The sequence below is a fragment of the Paroedura picta genome, chromosome 5 (genome assembly GCF_049243985.1).
Source record: "Paroedura picta isolate Pp20150507F chromosome 5, Ppicta_v3.0, whole genome shotgun sequence".
Taxonomy (NCBI): domain Eukaryota; kingdom Metazoa; phylum Chordata; class Lepidosauria; order Squamata; family Gekkonidae; genus Paroedura; species Paroedura picta.
The window spans coordinates 128,379,077-128,402,881 of NC_135373.1; the positions used below are offsets into that span (position 1 = coordinate 128,379,077).

The window sequence follows — 23,805 nt, forward strand, 5'->3', positions numbered from 1 at the left end:
AACCTTTCTTGCCTCTGCAGGAAGAGGGTTCAATGTCTTACTGGCAGGAGTCTGCTGCCCTCTGCTGGCTGCCTCCCCCCCCCATCCTCCCCTGGCAGGCGCCTGCGCAGAGCTCTGACCCTCCAGGCAATTATGGGATGCCCCGTTGCAACCAGTTCCGCCCCACCCCAGCCCTGGCAGCCACTGGGGCACCAGAGTGCAGTAAACCGATGAGGGGAGGCCTGGGGGGGGGGGGATGCCTCTGCCTTCCCTCCCCCATCCCAGCCACCCCAGCCAGCTCCACGCCTGCAAAAGAGCCCAAGGGAGGGGGGGGAGGCTGCCAGGACCAAGGCGTGTCCCTCCCTGCCCTTGAACAAGAAGGTGACCATGCAGCAAACCAGGAAACCCGTTCAGGAGCAGGAACTCTCCTCCACACAAGGGGGACGCCCCTCTGGAGACACAACCAGGAAATCCAGGCGAGGAAGTAAACACAAAAGAACATCCGCTCCGTTTAGTATTTTTCAACTGCTCCAATTTCCAAATATCGATCAACTTGGTCACTGTTTATTCTAAAACCCATTACCAACAATTACAAATTAATGACAAATTTCTTAAGGCACCAAAGCCACAAATCACCAACTCATTCATTTTGCTTTTCTGCAGAAAGTCTGTCAAGGGCCCCCAATCTGCCATAAAAGAATCATAGAATCCTAGAGTTGGAAGGGGCCATACAGGCCATCTAGTCCAACCCCCTGCTCAATGCAGGATCAGCCCTAAGAAGTTATATTATTTTCCCTAGTCAAAGATGTAAGCGTGGTCATTTCTGCAAATTCCAGGATTTCATCATCTCGTCCTCTACGGTGGAGGTCTTTGGAGTTTTCCTTCTTTCTTTCTTTCTTTTTTGGGGGGGGAGGAGTTTTACCATTTTGCATGTCGAACAACTTTGCTGGTGTTACCATATATAAAAAAGAAAGTGCCAGAGGCATTGTGTGCCCTTGCAAAAAAGAAAACTTGGTTACAAATACTGGAGGAGCACAAAAGGCACAAGAGCTTTCGGTGGACAGAGAAAGAGCACCAAAGCCCCCCCCCCTCTGACTCTGGGCTCCCCTGGAACAGCAGGGCTGCTTTTGCCTGATGGTGAGGAGGGGGCCTTCCATGCGGACGCAAGAGGGGGGCCCCCTAAGGCCTGGGGGGCTGGCACAGCTACCTGGCACTTGGGGGGCAGGGGGCACCCTCCCCCAAGCCCCACGTGGGGTCTAGGGCACAGGGAGACGATGCAGCCAGGCCTCCTGGGCCTGTGTGCTTCATCAAAGATGCTCCAGGGGAAGAACCCAGGCCCTCCGCTGGAGGCCAGAGCTGGCTTGATCCCTCTGCAGGGAGGCCTCCAAGGCCGGCCAGGGTCGTGACACGGAGGCAGGCGAGGGTGACCTCCTCTCTGCGGCCCTTGCCTTGAAAGCCCCCCAGGGTGGGCTTAACCGCTCTTTTCACCCCCGCCAAGGAGCCCTTGCTGGGTTAGCATTCGTGGCGAGGTTGCACTGCACTGGCCCAAGAGGCGCCCCAGAGGTTAAATTGTTCCACCCACCGTTGTGACCATGACTGAGGGCAAAGGCCAGGATCGGCTGCGGTGCTTTTCTCTACGCGGCCCAGAAATGGCACCCAGCAGGGACCCCCCCTCCCACACACACACACACACCCCTCCCCCAGGGGAATGCTTGGGCAGTGGAAGGAGGAAGGCCCTGATCCGGCACAGGCGCTCAGCTCCCTTCAGTTCTCAGGGGCCCTGGTGCTGATGGCCAGACCTGAGCTGCAGCTGTGCATGCTGGGGGGGGGGGGGGGAAATGGGCGGCCTTTGCTTGGACACAGCCCAGCATCCTCAAACACACACACAGACACACACACACACACACACACACACAGTTCTTCCTTGTCCCTCCGGCTGCACAGTGCTGACAGGATTTCTCCGGTCATGTTTGCCACCAGAGAGAGGCGCACGGGCAGCTCCCGGCGTTCGTCATCAACGTGGGCCGGACCCCAACTAAGCTTCTGCGACACTCAACAGGCTGGCCTTTCTGCCTCTCGTCCCCCCCAGCATCCCACCCCCTCCCCCCCCCCTGGGCCGGTCCTCCTCTGCCCTGCCCTGCCGCTGTGCCCATGGACAATTCAGTGGACGGAACCGTCCTTTCAAAGAGGGCCCAGCCCTGAGCCTCGGCTTCTGTTTGTCCCTTGGGGCCACAGTCGGGGCTCATCAAGGGGCCCATCAGAGTCCATATAGTGCAAATGGGGCGTGAACACACACTCCGGGGGCGAGAGTGGGCACTCAGGAGGCCCCACGGGGCCGTGCTTCTCTTGGGCTTGGCCAATGCCCCCGGTCCCCACAGGAGGAGGAAAGCGTAGATTGAGCCTGATTATTCCTGGGGGCTCCCCCAGGGCACTGAGCAGCCCCCACCCCAAGTCCAGAGAGGCTGGGTCCCAAAGACCTTACAATCCCGGGCAGAGCGGCTGACGGGCATCTCATGGGGACCCCCCCCCCCACCCCAGGGACGGAAGGTCAAGGGCTGATGCCCGGGGGCGAGAAGGGGGGCTGGCGGAGCCAAGAGGACGGCGGGCAGTGGCAGCAGGAGGGCTTGGACTGGCACCGGGGGGCACAGCACGGCTCCAGCGCAGAGTCCTTGCCCCGCCCCTGCTGGCTCTCCCCAAACGTCATCAGCCCGTCAAAGGTGGCTTTCTGCAGGCGCAGCTCCTTGAGGGCGGCCAGGACCTCCGGCGCGACCTCTCCTCCCGAGAGCAGGTTGTAGTTCTCCGCCGGATCCACGTCCAGGTCGTGCAGCAGAGGGGGCTCCTGGGGCACCAAGGGGGTCAGCCCGTGGCAGGCTTGGTCGGGGGTCGTGTCACTGAGGAAGGAGCCTGCGGAGAGGTCGTCGTTATTACATTTATATATCCCGCCCTTCCCTCGTGTCTTTCGGCCGTTAAAAACGAATCCGTGCAAGGGACTGCCACAGCAATGATCACACGCATGCAGCAAACTCAGCGGCTTCCACCTTGACGGGCCCCGAGGGAAGGGGCATCCAGCTGCCCCAGAAGCGGCTGGTAGGGTGATGGGGGGAGGGGCGCATGGGGGGCTCGGTGGGAGAGCTCCATTTTGCAGGCCCTGCGGAACAACAGGGCCCTGATCTCACTTGGGAGCCCGCCCCACCAAGCCCTGGTCGAGGCCAGACTCTCCGCACCAGCCGGTTGGCGTTGGCCGAGTGTAAAGCCCTGGGCAGGGGGCATAACCCCTGAGAGGTGGGACCCAGACTGCGTACAGCCCCCCGTTCCAGGCCCAGGGGGAAGGAAGGGGGCTCCCGATCCCCACACACCCCTTGAGGGGGGAGGGTTTGAGCTCACCTTGTGTGTAGAAGTGGGCCTTGTACTTTCCGTAGCGAACTGCAAACACGCCGAGCTGCGGATTGGGATCTGGCGGGTAGTAGAACATGGCCTGGCGTGGGCTCTGCGGAGCGGAAGGGCAGGGGTCACGTCACGGGAGAGGCCTTGCACCCCCAAAGCTGCCTTCTGCCCAGCTAGCCCCCCAGACCGTCTCAGCCGGCCTCGCCTACTCAGAGTGGCAGCCGCTCTGCAAGGCGCCAAGGAGAGATCTTTCCCCTCCACTCCTGCCCGGAGGCTGCCAGGAACGGAGCCCGGGAGTTCCTGCCTGCCAAGCCCCTCCCCGTGAACCTGCCTCCTAGACAGACCGGGGAGTGGTGGCCAAGAGCACACTGAAGACGCCGCCTGGGCAGGCAGCTGCAGGCAAAGAGGCAAAGGTTGCAGGATCAGAAGGCCCCCGCAGAAATCTATGGGGCGGCCTCATCTGGAGGGCTGGGCACCGTTCTGGTCCCCGCGCCTCAAACAAGATATTGGGGCATTGGGAAGGTGCAAAAAGGCAGAGAAAGAAGTGCTCCCCCCCTCCCTCCCTCCCTCCCAGGACAAGGCCTCCTGGGCCCTCCAGGAAACGAATGAGCTGAGGTTCTTTGTCACTCCGAGAGTCAATGACCTGTGGGAGTCCCTGCTGCAGGAACTGGAGGTGCCCACAAGCCCAGACAGCCTCAAGGGGGGCCTGGAGAAATGCTTGCCCCAAAGGTCCATGAGGGGCTATTAGCTGAAGGTGTGGGGCGTTCTGCCTGGCCCCACAGACTCGGGGGCAGTGATGCTCCGTATCTTTGATGCTTGGGGGGGGGGGTAACATGGTGGGAGGGCTTTGGGAGGTGCAACTGGCCCTTCGGAGAAGGCAGGCAGGGGGGGAGGGAGACGCCCCCCCGCTGCCCACCCGGGTCCCCTGCCACCCACTGCCCGTCACCCACCCAGAGCTCACCTTCCCACTTCCAAAGAGGACGGGGCTGAGGTTGAAGCCGTCCAAGGTGACGTTGGGGAGGGGCACCCCCGCCAGAGCCACAACCGTCGGCAGGATGTCCAAGGTGCTGGCCAGCTCATGGGTCACCCCTGGCCAGAGAGAGGGAAGAGGATGGGGAGGGGGGCAAAGAACCCACCCAGCGAATAGTCCTGCCCTATCACCCCCCACCCCCCTTCACAAACATCTTCAGAAAGGGAGGCGGCCTGGAGATTCATGGAGGAGCATCAGTGGGAGCACCAGGCAGAGGGAATGAGGGGAGCCGTCACAGCCAGAGACCCAGCAGGCCACCTCAGTGGAAGGCCTCGACCTCCCTGCCCTGCGGCTGGCCCAGCCTCGAGCCCTCCCCTCCCCTCCCCTCCCCTCCCCGCTGAGGCCCTGTGCTGAGACATGCGCAGACCCCTGTGTGGGCCAGAAGGCAGCCGCAGAGCGCAGGCCCAGACCGGGCAGGACTTACCGGGGGCAATGCGAGCAGGCCAGTAGGCGATGGCGGGCACCCTCACCCCCCCCTCGTAGGTGGTCCCTTTGCCACACTTGAGGAGGCCCGAGCTGCCCCCCCGAGACATGCGCATGGTCTCTGGGCTAGAGGAGGAGAAACAGGGGTTGTTGGCGCCCTCTCTCCCCACCCACCCACCCACGCTCCCAATGTGGCCCAGAAAAACAGTCCTGTGAGGCAAGCCAGGCGGAGTTTGTGACGGGTCCAAGGCCATCCAGCCGGCTTCCAGGGCAGAGGTGGGGAATCCTCACTCCAGCTGCCCTGCTCCAGATCCAGTCTTCCCCCCCCCCCTGCCCTGGGTTCTTGCAAGCTGCTCTGCCCTCTTGGCGTTGTGCCCCCTGCCCAAACCCATGGGCAGCACGGCTGGCCTCCTCCTCCTTCCTTGTTGTGGGGCCCTCTGCTTCCCAAGTCCCCCCATCCTGCCTCCAGGAAGGAGTCGGAAGAGCCCTCCTCCCCCTCCTCCCCCTCCCCGGCATGCTCACCCGTTGTCCGAGGTGAAGAAGACCAGGGTGTCGTCGAGGACCCTGCTGTCCCGCAGAGCTCCCAGGAGGCGCCCCACCGACCCGTCCAGCTCCAAGAGGGCATCTCCAAAGGGCCCTCGGAGCGACTGCCTGGTGTACTCCTGGCCGGCAAACTGGGGGTAGTGGGTGTGCTGGGGAGGGGAGCGGAGGACAGGTTAGGCCCCCTCGGCTGGGGCTGGCAGGCAGGCCCCTCCGTGCCCCCTCCCCCCGGCCCCGGGACTCACGTGGGAGGCGTAATAGAGGAAGAACGGCTGCTGGCGGCGGGCGCAGGCGGCAATGAACTCGCGGGCAAAAGCCACGTAGCGGGACTCCAAGAGCGGGAAGGAGACAGGCTGCTCCACCACGCTGAGGTTCCAGAGGAGGGGGGTGAGGACCACGCCTTGGTCACACCGGCCGAAGCAGCGGGTGTCGGGGGGGAAGCAGGTGATGTTCTGGCAGGGGCCCTGCAGCGGAAAGGTGCTGGCAGTGGGGGGGGGGGGGCCTGTCTCAAGCAGTCCACAACGAGCCCAAATTCGGGCGGAGGAGGCAGAGGCGGCAGTGCTGCAGCCAGGCCAAGAGGAGGGCCCCCCCCCCCCCCCGACTGGAACGCTCCACAAGGCTGACTTTCAATGTGTTTTTTAAGCAATGTTTCCTTATTTGGGTGGGCTTTGTGGCTAATTGCTTAATTCCCCGCCACGGAGCCTCCTGCTCCACACAAACCTTCCCGCTGGCAACACCTGCAGGCCACAGGGCCTCCGCCTGGACAGCGCCCTTCCCGCCTGCGGAGCCGCCCTGCCCTCTGCCCTCTGCCCGCCTGCCAGCAGACCAGGCCCTCCCTCTGCCCTCGCCAGCAGTGTCACGCTCCCTGGCCACTCACTGCATGGCGAGGATGCCCAGCCCCCGCCCTCTCCGCCGGCTCCCCCACCTTCCTGGCAGCCTGGCCGCCTACGACCTCCTTGCCGCCAACGCCGACGCCCCCTCCAGTACGCCCCCCCCCCCAGCTCGGTCTACCTGCCGCTGCCCGCTAGCACCCACTGCGTTCCTGAATGCAAAGGGCTTTGGGGCTAGTTTTAAATAATAAAGAAGGAATAAACAGGTAAGATCCCTGGGGGAAGCCAGGCCTGTGTTCGCCGTCAGACCCAAGGGGTCCCTCCCGCACAGCCTGCATCTCAGGAGCCTCCTGGTTCGGCCTGGGACTTTCGCTCCCCCGGGGCTTTCCCGCTTGTCCCTCCACCCAGCACCACCCCTCGCCTCCCCTGCTCACCTGGTCGTGGGAGTAGGGCACCCCCAAGTAGTGGTCAAAGCCCTGGTGGGGGGGCAGGAAGGTCCCGTTCGGCCCGACCCCCAAGTGCCACTTGCCCACCATGGCGGTGGCGTAGCCCTGGGCCTTCAGCACCTCTGCCACGGTCACCTCAGACGGCGGGAGGCCTCCTCGTGAGCCAGGGTACAACACCCCCGGGTAGATGCCGGAGCGTGTCTGGTAGCGCCCTGTCAGCAGGGCTGCCCTGCAAGGCCAAGAAAAAGAGGTTCAGGAACCGGATTCCAGAGGAGGCAGCAGCCCCAGGGCCCAGCCCAAAGAGCGGGCAATGCCAGCCGTGCCCCCTGCCCGCCCCTTCTCCCATGGGGGCTGGCATCAAGGTCGCCTGAAGGGGGCAGCCGCTCGGCCCCAGGGCTTCTAGGAAGGCCTATTGCAGCTGACCCCCGGCCCCCAAGTGCCTGCCCCCTAACTGGCCGCAAGCCCCAGGGAAAGGGTGGCGGGCAGAGCAGGCAGCTGGCTGGTGGGCAACAGGCGGGAGGAGGGCAGGCAGGAGGAGGGCCAAGTGCTGGCCTGGGCAGGCTCTGCCATGCACGCGGGGCCACCGCCTGAGAAGGAAGGACGTCCTGCAAGGGTTATTGGGGGAGATCAGGGACTTCCTGGTGCTTCCGAAACTGCTCCTCCTCCTGCGGCCCTGCTGGCTCTTTCCTCTCCGGGAGACCCTCCGTCGGGACTCTCTCCTCCCTTTCTCCGCTCAATAGCCCCATGCAGTCCTTGAAGCGGTTCGTGCCCCCCGCCCTGCGCCCGTCCCAGCGGCCCTACCGGGAGGGGCTGCACACGGGGCTGCTGCTGTAGAAGCTGGTGAAGCGCAGCCCCCCGGCGGCCAGGCGGTCCAGGTTGGGCGTGGCCGAGGAGGGGTGCCCGAAGGCGCCCACGTCCCCGAAGCCCAGGTCGTCGGCCAGCAGCAGCAGCACGTTGGGGGGCCGCCCGGCGGCGGGGGCCAGCAGGGGCCACAGCAGCAGCAGCAGCAGCAGCGCCCCCGGACCCATGGCTGCAGCAGGGGCCGCTCCACCGGGTTCCGCCGCCCTCCGCCTGCCCCTGCGCCCCTGCGCCACCAGGGGCCGCCCCGCCGCCTCCCGCCGACAGCGCCTGCGGCCCCACGGAGAGCCCTCCCGCGCCAGCCGCGCTGCGTGCGGACCCGGCTCTGCCCGGCGCCACCAGGCAAGGAAGGCTCGGCCAGGCAAGGCAGGGGGGCCGCGCGGCACGCCGGGAGTGGTAGTTCGCCCGCCCGCCCAGGAGGCGCCGCTTAAAGGGACCGCCGCGCAGAGCCGGGGGGGGGGGGGCTTGGCCTCTGGAATCTCGCGCCCTCCCCCCGGCCCCGCGGTTGCCAGCCTCCAGGGGTCGCCGGGGCCTGGCCGCAGGACGCCGTTCTCCGGGGGGCGGGGTTCCCCCAGACTCCCACCCGAGGTCTCCTGCAGGGGCGGGGCAGCCGAGCCAGCCGCCCCCCTCCTGCTCTCCTCCGCTATTAGCCACGTAGCTGAATGGAACTTCCACGCACAGGGGCACTCTACCTCTGAGTGGCCGTGGTGGGAGGGGCTGCCACAGAGGAGTCCCAGCTCTGGCCTTGCCTCCCTCCGAGTCAGTGACAGGCAGAAACACACCACAGTCTGCTCAGGAACGGGGCTGCCTGGGAGCACAGAACTCTTATGCGGGAGAACTCCCTGCAGTGTTGTGCCCGCTCTGTCCAGGATGCTAGAGGCTGAATTAGCATTGGGGGGCGGGGGTGGATTGGATGGCCTGGGTGACCCCTTCCAACTCTGTTTGAGGTTTGAGGATGCGGTCTGCAGTGTGCAGAAAAGAGCGGAATATAGAGAGTGTCCTGCAGGGGGCATCAGAGAAGATATATATTTAACATCGTTGGAATAGGAACTTCCGGATTATTTCCAGATTCTTTCCTCCAGTGTCCTGATTGGCTCACCAGGAAACGTCCTCCTTATTTATCTTCACTTCCTTCAGAGCAACAGCAGAACAACAGAAGAATGACTGCAGCTAGCTAGTTAGTGATCTCTCTCTCTCTCTCTGTGCCCACGGTTGTTTCTCTTCATAAATAAAACGATGTCATTCTTTAAGCAGCCTGGTGCTCCGGCCTCTCTGCATATCCAGACTCTGCCAACAGAGGCCTGGTGAAGTCTGGGAGGGCACCAATCATAACCAGGGAGCCCCCTGGCAAGTGAGGGGCCTGTGATGCCCCCAGGTGATGGGGGGCAGCTCCCACGGGGCTCTCACCCTCCACTGGGCATTCCTCTGGCTGCCTTGGGCCAGAGTTCCCAAAGCTCCTTCCCGGGTGCCATGTTGCCCTCCCCCTGGCATCTCTCGGGAGGCCGTGCCCAAGAGGGCTGTTGAAAGGCCTTTGGCAAGGGCAGGGGGGCTCCTCGGCTGGCTGCCTCTCTTCCTCCCGGGTCCCCACTGAAAGGCCTTTTTGTGCCCACCGTGGGCGAGGATTCCTGAGGGGGGGGTGGATGCAGCTGGGCCAGGCCTCCGCAGGCCTTGGGTGGTTCCTTCCTGCTGCTCCCTTTCCTCTCCCCCCACCCCCCCCGGATGCCAGCAGCTCCTAGAAGGGAGAACGCCATGCCCATCTGAGCAGTGGCCTTCCTGACCCAGACCTCTCCTGGCACTGGTGCCGTCCCCAGAGAGAAGGGAGGGGTGCCTGCCTCTGTTCGGATCTGCCGGCCAATCAAAGCTCCAGTCAGGGCCAGTCGGAGGCCTTGCTGGGCAAGAGCCCCACTAGGCCCCACAACCATTGGGGGGCCAAGGAAGGGGTCAGGCCCACACCTATTGAACCTCTGACTGAGCCCCAGAGGGTGCTCCGGGGGCCGAAGCTGACCCCAGTGCCGCTTGGAGACCCTGCCAGTGAAGGTCGTGTTGAGGATCGGGGCCAACCGAGTGCTACAGGGTGTGGGGGGCTGTGGGGTGTTGGAGTCACATTCTGCTCCTGGAGGGTGCTCCCCAACACCCAGAATTTGGGGGCCCTTTTGAGCCAAGTATACAAGGGCATTGGCATGATGACACCTGTGAAAACCATTGGGAATCCGGCCCCAACTCAGTCCGGCCTCAGATTATACCGAACTCCATGAGCAAGAGCAACATGGGGCCCATGGGCTGGCCGGGTGTATTTTGAAAGTGAACAGGGCTGATGGCCAATGGCAGATTTTAAAACATTTCTTTGGATAGCAGCTGCCCTCAAAATACCAGGCTCTTCAACGGAGGACTGAGGGGAAGTGGAGGAAGGCATTTTGGTCTGCACCAGCCCCCCCCCCCACCCATAGGTGCAAAATGGTCAAGGCCCCCTAGTCTAGAGTGTCCAGGAACTCTGAGCCCCTGCCCCTCTTTGCCTCCAAGTGAAGCATGAGAGGAAGGGGCAAGGCTAGTACCATGGCAGGCTGGGGGGGGCCCTAGGAGGTTGCCAATGTGGCACAGAGTTTCCAGCGTGGATCTCGCCCACTCAGGCTGGAATCGTGGCTTGCTGTGAACCTCCTTGACTGACCTTCGGCCAGCCGTTCTCAGCAGAGCCTCCCCAGCAGGGCTGTTATGAAGATAAAACAGGGGAGGAACTATGTTCACACGATCCTGAGCTCCTTGGAGGCGGGTTGGCAGAGCTAACACATACAAACAGTGGAGCGCCAGCTCCTTAAAGAATAAGTGGTTTTATTCCAAAGAGAAACAACAGTGTAGCAGGAGGAGGGAGATAGTCCTCACAGTGTAACTGACTATGTTCTTCTGGAGGCAACCAGGGAGGGTGCACGTTCCAAGGAGCAGGAATCAAGCCAAAGGAAGAGATTATTTGAAAACACCAATAAGTTCCTATAGAAATAGGCTAATTATGCAGGATATAACCATTTGTAGTCACTGCGGCCCTCCAGGTGTCCGTGGACTACAGTTCCCATGAGCCCCTGCCAGCGTTCGCTGGCAGGGGCTCATGGGAACTGTAGTCCATGGACATCTGGAGGGCCACCATTTGACTACCCCTGATATAAGCTCTTGTATCATGCCCACTACCGTTCCTACATAGTCCAACCAGAAAGGGGGATCAAAAGCTATTGAGAGGTATAGGAAGGCCGGGGGGGGTGGTGCCTCTGAGTAAGGAAATCCCTACGGGATGCCAGAAAGCCCACCCTCCAAGGAAGCCATTTTTTTTTCTGGGGAGCTGATATCGGTCACCTGAATTCCAGGAGATCTCCAGGCCCCACCTGGAGGATGGCAGCCCTAATAGGGGGGACACAGTGAGAGAGCTGGCCTTCTACCTGCAGTTTCCATGGCATCCTCCTGCCCAGGCCGGGAACCAGATGTCACGAAGCACGGCTGCCTCCACCCCACCCCCGGGTCTCCCTCCTCCCCACGCGTCGAAACTTCAGCAGATCTAAAAATACAGCCACTGCCAGGTTCTTCCCCTTTCCCTTCATGCACAGCAGCTAAAGAGAGCGGCCAGGGGGCGGCTGGAAGGCAGGCAGGCAGGCAGGCAGGCAGAGGTGTGGTAGCAGCCAAGATGGGGACAGATTCTGCTTGCCCTGTCCAATGCCCCAAAGCTGCAAGCCTCCCTCTCCTGGAATGTGTTGGGGGACCTGGGACCGGGGGGGGGGGCTAGCACACGGTCAGCCTAACCACCCCCAGAAGGTTCCCATGAGCAGGGCTCTGGGGAAACACCCGAGAGCGCCCCAGGGGTTATGCAGCCTTTCCATAAGTTCAGATGGCCTCTGACCCCACTAGACGTCCCTGGAGCCCAATTTGTCTCTTTTGCCACCATGGAAAAATGGTACAGGATTAATCGATCGATCGATCGATGGGGTGGCTGGCTCCCGCATTTCACTTCTGCGTCCAGCCCTTTGGAGGGGCACGTCACTTCGGGGATCCTCAAAGCCTGAAACTGTTTTGGGGGTCCCTCCATGGTGGTCCAGGGCTGCCCCGAGGACTCAGGTCAGGTCCCCCAATTCTCCCTCTGTGCACTGGGGGCCCCTCCAAAGTCAAAAGGTTTAAAGGCTGGCTCAGAGGGACCGGGTGTGTCTTGTCTGTGTGTCCGGGAGCAGGGCCTGGGCAGGACCGGGCCCTGAGGGGGGAACAATGCATAAAGCCCCCCTCCAAGCCATTCCCTTTGCTACTGGGGAACTGACCTGAGCTGCCATTCCAAGGGCCGTGTGTGTGTGTGTGTGTGTGTGTGTGTGTGTGTGTGTGTGTGTGTGAACAGGCCCTCGCCAGGCCTCGGATCGTGGCTGGTCCTGGGTAGCATTCGGATGGCAGAGCACCAGGAAGCCCAGGGTCACCCCACGGAGGAAGGCCAGGGCATCTCTTCCCTTGACCTGGACGGTCGCATCAGATCTCCGCAGCTAAGCAGGGCCAGCCCCAGTCAGAGCTTGGGATGGGCCACCAACAAGGATCCCCGGGGTCATGGTGCAGAGCAACCCCCTCCCCCCCCCCAAGCATCTCTTGTCTTTAAAACCTCAGGAGGTCACCATAAGTCAGCTGCGGACTGACAGCACAATCACAAAGCACAGTTGGGTGTGGAATTGGCAGTCCAGGGCAGCGGGGGGGGGGGGGGCTCTCCCTCCTTGGAGATGCTTAAGCAGAGAGTGGACAGTCCTTTGTCAGGGAGACGGCAGGCTCTCCTGGCTCATGCAGCCCCCCCCCCCCCGGCCTTGGCCTCCCTGTGGCCTGAGCTCATTTCCTCTTGCCTCCCCCTGGTCCATTCTTAGCTCTGGAGACCCACCCTTTGACCTTCACGCCTGTTGGACATGCAGGCAGACTGAGCCTGCAGCCAGCAGCTTCCAAGAAAGTGCCACCCACACCCCAATACTGGCTGGGGGAGGGGAGGGCGGCAGGGGAGGAGGGAGATCCTGACCCACCATGTTCAGCTTTAATTGGCAGCAATTTGAGCTTGCTTGTTTATTGAACACATTTATTAGCTGCCCTTCCTCCTTGCAGAGCTCAAGGCAGGTTACAATATCATCCATGAAATGCATAAAATAGAGGACATAAAGATACATGAAACTATTAACTCTCAGTTCGGAACGGCGAGTGACTTAATCAAAAGGAGTCTTACATAAATCCACATTCATCTGCCTTCTAAGGATGCAGCATGAGGGGGGCCTGGTGCACCTCCCCAAGGAGGGTCAGCTGCTGAAAAGGCCTCTCTCCTGTTCCCACCAAACAGGATAGATGGGGCAGCCTGGAGGGCCTCCCCTGTGGCCTTCATTCCCAGGCAGGAGCGTCTTTAGCCGCTCAGCTGAGAGTCTCTCCCATCCACACTACCCAAGGTCCTTTCCCCTGGAGCGTAGGGATGTCCACTCTGAGTGGAGAAATTCTGGAGAGTTGAGGGCGGAGCCTGGGGAGGGTGGGGTCTGGGGAGGGAAGGGGCTTCTGTGGCATGTGATGCCATACAGTCCAGCCCCCCAAAGAGCTGGGGGGGGATTCAGTAGGGCTGCAAATGCCAGGCTGGGGGATTCCTGGAGATTTTGGGGGCGCAGCCTGATGATGCAGTGATCTTTGTGGGCTATAAAGCCATAGAGCCTGCCTCCCAGAACTGCCATTTTCTCCAGGGGAAATGATCTCTGCTGCCTGGACATGAGTCGTCCTTCCAGATGAACCACAGGCCCCAGCTGGAGGTTGGCAACCCCATGCCTTTCCTACTGGGGAGGGGCTTCCGCTGCTGTTTCACCGGCTGCCCTGTGGGAGGGGGGCGGCAACTTCCAGGCCTGGCAAAGTGCTTTTCCTGGCCTCTCCAGGGAAGGACTCACAATAAGCCGGTGCTGGTTTTGGAGATTCGGCAGGGAGAGAACTCGGAGCATCCAAACACAGCCTGAGACTGCGTGGGGCCCGCTTCCGTCCCCAGGGGGGCCTGGCTGATCCCCCATGGGCTGCCCCTTCTCCAGGGAAGGAGCCAGTGCCCCAGGGGCTGCGGGAGTTCTGGAGCTGGGCCAGGAGGCAGCTGGCAGCTGCAGCCCACCGTTGCAGTTCCAGGTTGCCAACTCAGGAGGGGGGATCCTGGCCAATGGGAGTGGACCTTGGGAAGGTGGGGGCTGGGAGAGGCAGGGCCCCAGAGCCCCCCCCCCCTCCAGAGGAGCCACGTTCTCCAGGGGGACTTGCAATCCCAGGAGATCTCCAGTTCCCAGGGGTGCCCCGGAGTGCAGTTCCAGAGGAGGGGGCGCCTGCAGGGGGCGCAGGGGGGGCGTCGGAGGGGCCCAGTTCCTCATTCCCACTCAGCGGCTGACTGCGGTTGGGAAATACCGGCCCATTTGGAGACAGAATCAGTTCCCCCGGGGGAAACGGCTGCTTTGGAAGGTGGGGGGGCTCACTCCTGCTGCTCCCCAATTCCTGCCCTCCGCAGGCTCCACCCCCCCCCCCCCCCACGTGCCAGCTATTTCCCAGCCTGGCAAGTGCTCGTGTGGGGCAAGACCCCCCCCTGGGCCTTTCGTGGGCAGGGCTGATGTGCCGCAGGGGTTGGCGGGGCCAGAGGGCCCTGTGCAGGGGGCTCTTCCACGCTCTTTGTTCTCTCCAGGAGCCTCATCCAATGCGTGGCCCTCCGTGCAATTTCCTCCCTCCCTTCCTTCCTTCCTTCCTTCCAGCCGCCTCTGCCAGGCCTCGCATGTCCTAACGGGATCCTTCGGATGACTCAGTTCCCGCCGCCCACCCCGTGGCTTTGTCTCTGCTTCCTGTCCGCTTGCTGTCGTCCTGTCGCCCTCTGCAAACAATGGGGGGGGGGCAGAGCCCGCTCTCCTGGGGGGCCTTGAGCCACGCAGCAGCACTGCCCACCCCACCACCAGGAGCACCCCTGGATCCAACCCTTCCGACCACCTGATCCAGGTGGCCCTCCTGGATCACAGCTATCGGCTTTGGGGCTCCTCGGGAGGCAAAACCGGGGTCTCCTGCTTCATTAGCCGGGGGCAATTCCTGGCATCCCCCGCTGGAAGCATCAGGCCCTAGACCCAGGCAGGGACAACTGGAGGGATGCACAATTGCCCTATGCCCCCTCCCCCCCCTGCAAATGCCCGATTATGCCATCAGGACATGCTGAGAGGGACCCCTGGGACACTGTTTTCTTATTTCAACACGGCTGCAGAAATGTACGTTGTACATGTTGCCCCGAGCCAGCTTCTGAGTTCATTGTGCGTGTGTGTTTGTGTGTGTGTTTGTGTGTGGATGCGTGGAAAGGTGGGGGGAAAGGCCAGTTGGAAGGGCTAGGAGACCCTTTGTCCGGACAGGCTGAAGCCCTCCCACCCGCCAGAGAGTGCTTTCCGGTTGTTTTTCTGTCTGCTGTGCAGCTGCTGGAGTGGTGGGAAAGGCCCCTGTCCCCCCCCCCCCCCCCGCAGAGGCTTGGAGGGGCTTTCCAGCTTGGCTGCTTTGGGGGAGGAGGAGGAAGCCCCCGTCCCAGAGCTGGAAAGCTGCTTCCTGTCCCGGGCTGATAGTCCATCCTGCCAGCATCCGGGGGCGCCAGGACCCCTCCATGTGGTCACCCATCCCCCAGAAGCGCAGGCAGAAAGACCCCCCCCCCCATGTAGCCTAGGCCCTCCAACCCCACAGGCACAAGGGCTCCCTCCGCTGGACATTCACGCCCCACTGCCTGGCCCTCTCCGACCACGGGCGCTGCTGGGCTGCCCCGATTCTGCCAGGGGGGGCCAGAGGGAGGAATTCCCCTGCCACCCTGGGGTGTGGGGCTGGGGACTGGAGAGCTCCTCTAGACTGGCCCAGGGATGCCCAGGGAGACGGGCCCTTTGGCACAATCCCCAGGACGGCCCCATTGCCGGGTGGGAGCTCCCTCCTGGGGGCTGGAGGGGCACAAAGCGCATGGTTGCTGCCCTCCCCCCCCCAGGTAAGAGTGGCCAGCTGCGTGGCCATGGGGCTGGGGCTGGGGCTGGGGGCGGAGTGTGCTTCTCCTGGCAGGAAGGAAGGGGGCCGAGCTCAGAGCTGCAGCCTTCCTCTGGGAGGGGGTCGCTGGGCACACAGCCACGGAGCCTCCGCAAGGTAAGGGCTGGCTTCTTTGCAGGGTGCATCGGGGTGGGGGGCACGGGGCAGTCCTCCTGCATGTGGGGGGGGGGATGTGGGGCTGGAAGCGATCAAATGCTGGATCAGAATTTCAGAAACCTCTTGGGGGAGAAGGTCCTCTGACTCGGGGGGGGGGGGGAAGCCACTTTCAAAAATGTGAACCAGCCCCCCACCCCAGGAACATCCCACGTGCCCCCCCCCACCTGCAGTGGCTTCATTCTTTACCTAAGAATGGTAGAGTTTGACTGAAGGGAGAGACGGACAAACAAGGTGGCCAACCTCCAGGCGGGGCCCCCCCTGGAGGAAGCGGCCACCTTGGGGGGGGGTCTTGGTGTCATTATGCCCTGCTGCAGTTTCACCCCAAATTTCCCAGGATTTTCAACCGGAAGTTGGCAGCTGCAGGCCTGAGGAAGGGAGGGCCAAGGGACGGGCCAAGATGGGTCCACGGACAGAGAGAACAGAGTCCGCTGCGGGGCCTGGCCATGGGGTCGGGCACACATCTGTCCCTGCAAGGCCACCGCTGAGCCCTCCGCCCCGCTGAGAGTCTCCCGCAGATATGCCCGTGCTCTCCCACCCCCCCATTCATGCCTCCCAGGGAATCTGAAAAGGTTCTGAAACGGAGTAGGGGAGGGGCTATCAATGGGGGGGGGCAACAGGACTAGAGGGGCTTTGGGCTCTTCCTTGTGAGCAGATCCTTCTGGGGACCACAAATGCAGCCTTGTCTCTCCAGCCTGCAAAGATCTGAACACCCAGGAGAAAGAATTTTTCCACCACCCTCCTCCCCGCAGGCCTCTGCTTCGGTCAGCTGCAACTTATTTAAAGGCAGACTGTTGATTGGCGGCCCAGATGCGAAGACAAAGCCAGGGTGGGCAGGCGGGTGGGTGGGGAGGTCTTGTGTAACCCCGGGCAGAGCCAGCGTGGCTGGAGGGCCGGGCTACAAATGGGTCTTCCAGGTTCACCTCCCTGCCTGTCATGGAACCTTGCTGGCTGCCTGGAAGGGTCTCAGCCTGGCCCACCTCGCAGGGTTGTTGCTTATTTGTTGTGAGATTTATCACCTGCCCCTGCTGGCCTTGCCATTTCCTCTTATGAGGGTGCAAAGGAGGAGAGAAGATTGAGAGGGGCTCTCTTGCTTCCCTGCTGGGGACAAAGGCAGAGGGCCACTTAACTTGGTAACAGAAGGGGTGACCAAGCGAGGGGGCGGCAGGCCTGTGGGGAGGCTAAGCACAGGGGGCTGGTCAAGAGCAGCTACCCCCCACCCCCACCCCTGGAAGAGTGTCCTCTGGCCCTCCGTTTGCTGAGTCCGGCCATCCAGAGAATGCCACGTCCCTCCGTGCACAAAATATCCAGCCTGGACTTCGGAGCCAGTTGTCTGTGCACTGCTGAATGCCCCCATGCAGGCCTGCCTTGGGAACCCAAAAGGAGTTGTCGGGGGCACCACAGGAAACCTGGCAGGCTCTCCAGAGTGCTCCCGGGGGGGGGGGGCATTCAGGGGGCTGGAAGGTCACTTGCCTGCTAGTTGGCAGGTGCTTGATTTGCCCCAGGGGGAGCCAGAGGCAGGAAGGGCCAGCTCAGCCAGGTGGGTTGGGTTGCTTGATCAGTCCTTCTTTGGGCTGGTTTCAGTTCTGCCTCCCTTTAGTGGTGCACCAGGCCCTGGGGCTTGGCTGAGTTTCGTTCTGTGTGCATGCGTGGCCGGACCCAGCTCACGGAAGCTGAGCCCACACAAGGACTGTAAGTGGGATATCTATATTGGTTCAGCATTTATCGGGTGATATGACCATAGTGCAGGGGGTTGGACTAGATGACCCAGGAGGTCCCTTCCAACTGTTATTTTATTATTCGAAACCCAGAGAGGGCAGAGACTGCAATAATTGAAGAAAATCATTCTCTTTTTATGGCAGGCATTTAAGGCGGGGGAACTTGTTTTGCTTTCATATAATAATAATTATAAATGACAAAACACCCAATTCTGTAATCATCGCAACTAATAACAAGATACATGCGCCAAGTCTGCAGGCCATACGTGCTTCAGGTTACCCCTTTCCAGGAAACGTGCCCTGGATCAGGGCCCCGTGCACTAGGACCACTCAGATTGTTCCTGCTCCTGTTGGAAAATCAGCTCCTAAGTGGCCCCTGGCTCCTCTCCCGGTGGGGGGGGTGCTCCTCCCCCACTTTTGGGGGGGAAGAAGCCCCTCTGGCCTTCCAAGCACACCTTGTGCCTCCCTCCCAGACGTGGACATACGTCCTTTGGATGAAGCTCAACCAGTTGGCATGGGACTCCTCCAACGGGATCCATTTCCCAAAAGCAGGGCCCATTTCTGACCTTGAAGGCAAACAGAAACTCACTGGAGAGTCTGCAACCAACCAGGGGGGGGAGGGGGGCACTAGGTGCAGGAAGGGAGTTGCCCGGGGACGGAGGGGGCAGCGGTGGCTTGGCTACCTGACCAGGGGCCCCTCCCTCCCTCGAAGGCTGGCTGCTCTTCCCTGGTCTGGCTGGCAGCAGGCCCTCCATCCCAGATCACCTGGACCCAACTCCTCATCAGTGTGGGGACTCATAGAATCCTAGAATGGGAAGGGACCTCCAGTGTCATGCAGGAGCTCACAACTACCTGCCCACCCACAGTGACCCCCACTTCATGCCCAAGTGACCCCCCACACACACACACAGACCAAAAACCTCCAGAATCCATCCTGGCCTGGAGGGAATTCATCCCAGTGGCTATCAGCAATTCCCTGGGCATGCAAGGAAGGGTCACAAGAGACAAAGACTGGCACATCCCTTCCTGCCCACCCACTCCTAATCTGCCCAAATTCATAGGATCAGCATCACCAGGGGGACGGGTGAAGCCCCCCTAGGCGCTGGCTCAGGTGTGCCTTTTGGTCGGGCTGGGCCTTTGGGCCTCCAGGAGGGATCATGGTGTGGAATTTGGAGGGCAAAGGAGGTCGTGGTCTCTCTGGCTGACCTCTGATGTCCTCCTGATTTGTTGTCTTCTCTCTCTGCTTTTCACTGATTGCCATAGGGGTGGATGCAGCTGGTTTAGGATAGTGTAATTTGCATCTGGGATTCCTTGAGGTGTGGGAATGTGTTATCTCTCTCTGGGACCTTGGGGCAGAAGGCCTCAGTTGTGTATTTCTGGCCTGGCTGTGGGAGAGGCGTCTGGAGAGTTTCGTGGTGAAATGGGCAGGGGGGGGCACCAGGGGGCTAGAAGTTAAGAGGGAGCAATGGTTCCCAGGTGTTTAGTCTTAGCAAAGAGATGTTAGCATTGTTCTATCTTCAATAAAGAGATTTTCTTCAACAAATCAGAGTCCAGGAGCACCTTTAAGATTTATTTGGTCCTTGTTGGTCTTAAAGGTGCTCCTGGACTCTGATTTGATTGTGCTACTTCAGACCAACAAGGCTACTCACTTGAATCTTTCCCTCTTCAGCCAAGTCTGCTTCCTGGGATCAATGGGCCGGGCTCTCGCATTCGGCTTCAGGCTGATCCTGGGTGGCCTCTGTGGCCCCTTGCAGCGCTAGGGCCCTGAGTCCTGAGGCTTCTCCATCCGCTACCTTCAGGGTTGTTGTCCGTCTTGGCTCTCAGCTCTGTGTTTTCTTCTTTCTGGACCACTTTTGTTCGTGTTAAAATAGCAGGATGTGACCTTTCCAATGAGTTAACTGAAGGGCTGAACCCCGAAGAAGCTCTTATCACACCCTGCAGCTGCTTCAGCCTCCTGCTTGGGGTGAAGAGATCTCCTGGGATTACAGCTGATCCCCAGGCAGTGGAGATCAGTTCTCCTGAAAGAAATGGCTGCTTGGGGGGGGGGGGGGAGCAGGTTGCATGGCCTTCTGCCCTTCCCGGGCCCCACCCAGGGGCTGCTTAGATATTAGGAAACATTGAGGGCTGTTCATAGATGGGGTCTACTGCCTCGGAGGGGGGTGGAGGTTTTTAGGAGGAGGCTGGATGAGCCCCTGTCAGGCTTTTGCGATTTTTAAGTCCCCAAGAAGGTGGGGGCTGGGCTGCAGGGCCCTTTGTGGTCTCCTCCAGCCCTGGGTGGTTTTGATTCCAATAATAACAATTTCTGCTTTCTGTTATTGAACTGCTGTTCTGGAGGCAAGCAGAGAGGAAGTGCACTCAAAAAGTAGGAGTCTCCTGCTGAGCCAATCAGGAGGAGACCATATTGTCAGCCGATCGAGAAAACTGCCACTTGGGAAGGTGGAACTCTGTGACATGTGACCCTGTTGGAGTCCCTCCCTCCTCTCTCCAGCCCCTGCCCACCTCAGGCCCCAGCCCACAGATCTCCAGGTATTTCCCCAGCTGGAGCTGGCAGCTCCAGCATCCACCTTGCTCTGATGAGGCCTCTTGTCCTGTGCAGGATGTGGGGAGCTTATGCCTCGCCCCCCTGCCGCCATTGACCTCCGTGCCCAGCGGCTTCCTTGCCCTTCCCTGGGCTTGGCTGCCTCCTTGCCTGCCGCCTTTCCCAGCGGCTCTCGCCTCCTGACAGCGTGGACGCGAACGATGGCCTCAGTTTAGTTGTTTTAGCTTGCGCGTGCTCCAGGCCCTGTGCTGACGGAAGTGCTGTGTGGGGCTGGGCCTGCCCTGGCCTCTGCTTCTCTGCTTCTCTGAAGGGGCTGTGCGTGGGAGCAGGAGGAGGCGGGGTCTGGCGGCAGAACAGACAGGTCAACGCGCACCACGGCGGCTGGGCTTGGGAAGCCCTTTCTCGGCTTGGTTCCCAGGAGGACCCTGCTGGTCAGGCCCACCCAGCGGGAGGGACTAAGGGCCGGCTGTGCCCCGGGGCAGCTGCAACCTCACAAACGTCCTTCCTGGGGAAGCCTGGCTTGCCGTCTGCAGAAGCCCCTCTGGAAACTGGCCGGGCAGCTCACTGCGGAGCCTCCGGGAAGGCAGATGGTGTCCTGGGGATCCTCCTTCGGCCTGGCCCAGCCCAGCCCAGCGTGCCAAGGCTCCCCCCCCCTCCCCGGGTTCCTTCTCTCTTCCTTCCTGTATGGGCAAGGGGAGAGCCACTGTGGTGGTGTGGTTAAGAGCGGCAGCTTGTAATCTGCTGAGCCGCGTTGGATTCCCCACTCCTCCTCCACAGGCAGCCAGCTGGGTGACCTTGAGCCAGTCCTAGTCCTGATAGAGCTGTTCTCCCCGAGCTCTCTCACCCCCACCTACAGGGCATCTGTTGTGGGAAGAGGAAGGGAAGGCAATTGTAAGCCACTTTGAGACTCCTTCGGGTAGAGAAAAGTAGGGAATAAAAGCCAACTCTTTTTCCTTGAGCAAACAACTCGGAATCAGTATGGCTGACCAGACAAGGCCTCTGCCACAGGGGTTTCTCTACTCAGACTGGCAGTGCCTCTCCAGGGTCTCAGGCGGAGCCCTTTCCCTTCTCCTCCTCCCCGGTCCTTGTCACTGGCAGTGCTGGGGATTGACCCTGGGACCTTATGCAGGCAAAGCAGAGGCTCTACCCCTGAGCCATGGTCCCTACCCGAGACTTGAACATGTAAAAATGTTTTCTACTCAATCAGATCATTTCCATAAAGGTTGATATTTTCTGAGAGAGAGTCTTCAGGGTCTCAGGCCAAGGTCTTTCCCATCCCCTCCTGCCTGGTCCTTTTCACTGGAGATCCCGCCGGGGATTGAACCGGGGACCTTCTGCCTGCCAAGTGCAGCCCCACACAGTGCCTTGATGGGGGCTGACAGATTATTCCCCACCCAACCCACCCCCTCTCTGGCCCCTCCCTCAGCAGCCTCATTCCACCCCCTCTCTCTGTGTCTTTCCTTTTTGCAAATCCGTAGCCGGCACGGTGGCTGCCATGCACGGCAGCTTCCCTGGGACTGTGTGGGCCGAGCTAGTGCAGCCTTGGCGGGGAGAGTGGGGCGCGGATTGTGAGCAGAGCGGGCGGAGGCTGCCGTTCTCCATTCTTGGGGAAGGGCCCTTTCCTTGGGCGTCCCATTGCTTCCCCCCCCAATCCCTGGCAGAAAGCCCAGCCAAAAAGGGTCGCGGGGGCGGGTCCTGGCTGGCTGTCCTTCTTTTCTCCCTCCCCCAGCCCACTGCTTCATGCCGCTCGCCAAGTCGGTGCAAATTCTCGATTCTTGCCCACGCTGGGCATGTGAATGCAATTGCTGGATGTGCATCTTTGGGGCACCCAGGGGGTGGATGCCGGGGGGCGGGGGCGGGGCAGGGTGTGGGCCTCTGCTGCAAATTCCATGGGCCGAGATCCTGGGCAGAATTTTAGGAAGCGCCCCGGTCACCAGAGACAGGCGGCCTCTTTTGCTGCTGCTGGGACTGGAGGGGGCAGCACATCTGAAACACTTTTCTCACCCACTTGGCTGTTGATGGGGCTGGTGGCTGAAGCAAGGGGGGAGGGGGGGTTCTGTGACGGCGGCCACTTCCGTGTGGCATCTGCCAGCGTGCACATTGCAGGTTCCGGTGAAAACAGTAACAACTGGTGCTCCGACTGTTTCCCTTGCATGCCTTTGTTGTAATCCTCACAACGACCTTGCCAGGTAGGCCATTCTGATCTCCAAGGGGGTGGAGAGCGAGTGTGTCTGTGGCTGGACCTACTGAGATGGTGGCAAGGGTGGGGGTCTTACTGGCCTCTCCCAGCTCAGCTGCTGGGGGTGGGCGGCTAGGCCTAAACTGGGCCTTCTTCCACCTCAGTGGGGCCCCGTTTCTGTTCCCTTCAGAGGCCAGGATGTTGTGGGAGTGCTGGTTTGGTGGCCTGGGCATGACCCTGGACACACCTGTTGAGGTGCTGGTGCCCTGCCCGTGCAGAAATCACGGTGGCCCTTTCTGTCTTGCCCCCCGTGGCACCTCCCCCCTCCCCCCCAGGGCAGCAAGGGATCACGGAAGGCCATGCAGAAGTGCCCAGGGCCCTCCAGGGGAAAGGGGGAGGAGAGAGCCCGATGCAGTAAAAGGCCGTTTCAAATACCTGTCCAGCTGAGAGACAGCCAGCAGCAGCAGCAGCCGTTTCCAGCGCTTTCGTCCGCCGTTGTGCATGTGCAGAGTGCTCCTCCATCCCCGAGGAAGCCGCAGCCCGTCTCAGCAGAGCCCCCCCTCCCTGCGGGGCTGCCCCCGCCCCCTCTCCTCCCCCCCCCCGCACACGGGCCCGTTGCCTAGACAACCCCTGAAACTAACAGCCTGTTCCTGCCGCCGCCGAGGGGGCTGACTCCGCAGCAGAGACTCCCGCCCGCCCGCCCGCCCGCCCTCCGCGTGTGCTTCCCTCTCCCCCCGCCCGTCCCTCGCGCTCTCGCCAGCCGCCGGAGAGCCCTGCGATGGTCGCGGGACCTTGACCCTCCGAGGTAAGGCTCCGGGTGGTGGGGGGGGGGGTGGCCGGGAGGGTCCCGCCGCCCTGCAGCCCCTGGAAGTGCGGCCGAAGTTGCAGCGGGAGTGTGCCCGGAGACCCTGCCAACTTGGAGGGCACTTTCCTCGCCGCGGGCCAGGGAGCGGGGGCCAGGAGCGCAGCCGTCGGAAGGGGGGCAGCGGACGGAGACTGCCAGAGGGCTGCACGAGGGGGTAAGGGGTGGATTGGGCCCCTGGGGAGGGTCAGGGGGGAGCGTGCGCCAGAAAGGGGGTCGGGCTGGAAGGGCGGAGTGCCAGGACATGAATGTCACACAGGGGAGGGGGGGGTCTGTTCCAGCCTGGGGGTCTCAGGGCAGAGTGCAGCCCCTGAGAGCGCTGGGGAGGAATGGGTGTGGGCAGAGAGCCCCGTTGGCCTTGGTGTGCAGGCTCAGTCTCTGGGCGCCTGGCATGTTGGGTGAGCATCTCTCAGGGCGGAGTTTGCTCCAGGTGGGTGCAAGCCCCTGGGAAGTGGGGCGGGGTCTAGGGCTCCTGTCCCAGGGTTTGTGTGGCAGGGCAGGGGACTCCAGAGGGCCCCCCAGTCTCATGCTGACCTGACCTGGGGCAGGACCCCCTTGTGATTTTCAGGGCATGCTGGGAGATGTAGTCTGGCACAGCTGGAACCGCTGTGTGAGTCTTGGGGAAGGGAGAGCTTTGACTCAGAAAGGCTTATGCCCCCCCCCCCAGGCTTCTTGGTCCCTACTGGGCTTCCGGTTAGAGGGTTTGTCTTTCTTTGGGCAAGCTGGGGACGGGCTGTGCTGTGCTCCGTTGCGCCGAGGGGGGAGCTGACGTAGGTGTGCAGTTCTGCACATGGTTCCCACCCTGAACCATGTGCTCCGTCGCCCATCAG

At 61.6% G+C, this 23,805-nt stretch overlaps 1 protein-coding gene across 2 annotated transcripts; it reads right to left on the reverse strand.

Annotated features, from left to right (window-relative positions):
- Positions 1-521: 521 nt before the first annotated feature.
- On the reverse strand, positions 522-22,650 carry ARSA (arylsulfatase A). Of its 2 annotated transcripts, none has more exons than XM_077340568.1 (8): positions 22,549-22,650; positions 6,621-6,861; positions 5,602-5,820; positions 5,339-5,508; positions 4,818-4,942; positions 4,325-4,452; positions 3,364-3,466; positions 522-2,883 (listed from the first exon to the last, which is right to left on the reverse strand). In XM_077340568.1, exons 1-8 carry the CDS (start codon positions 22,614-22,616, stop codon positions 2,528-2,530), a joined length of 1,410 nt encoding a protein of 469 aa, XP_077196683.1. In that variant the 5' UTR covers positions 22,617-22,650; the 3' UTR covers positions 522-2,527. The 2 variants fall into 2 exon arrangements, with proteins under 2 accessions (XP_077196683.1, XP_077196682.1); XM_077340567.1 differs by lacking the exon at positions 22,549-22,650 and adding an exon at positions 7,434-8,128.
- Between the last annotated feature and the right edge of the window lie 1,155 nt (positions 22,651-23,805).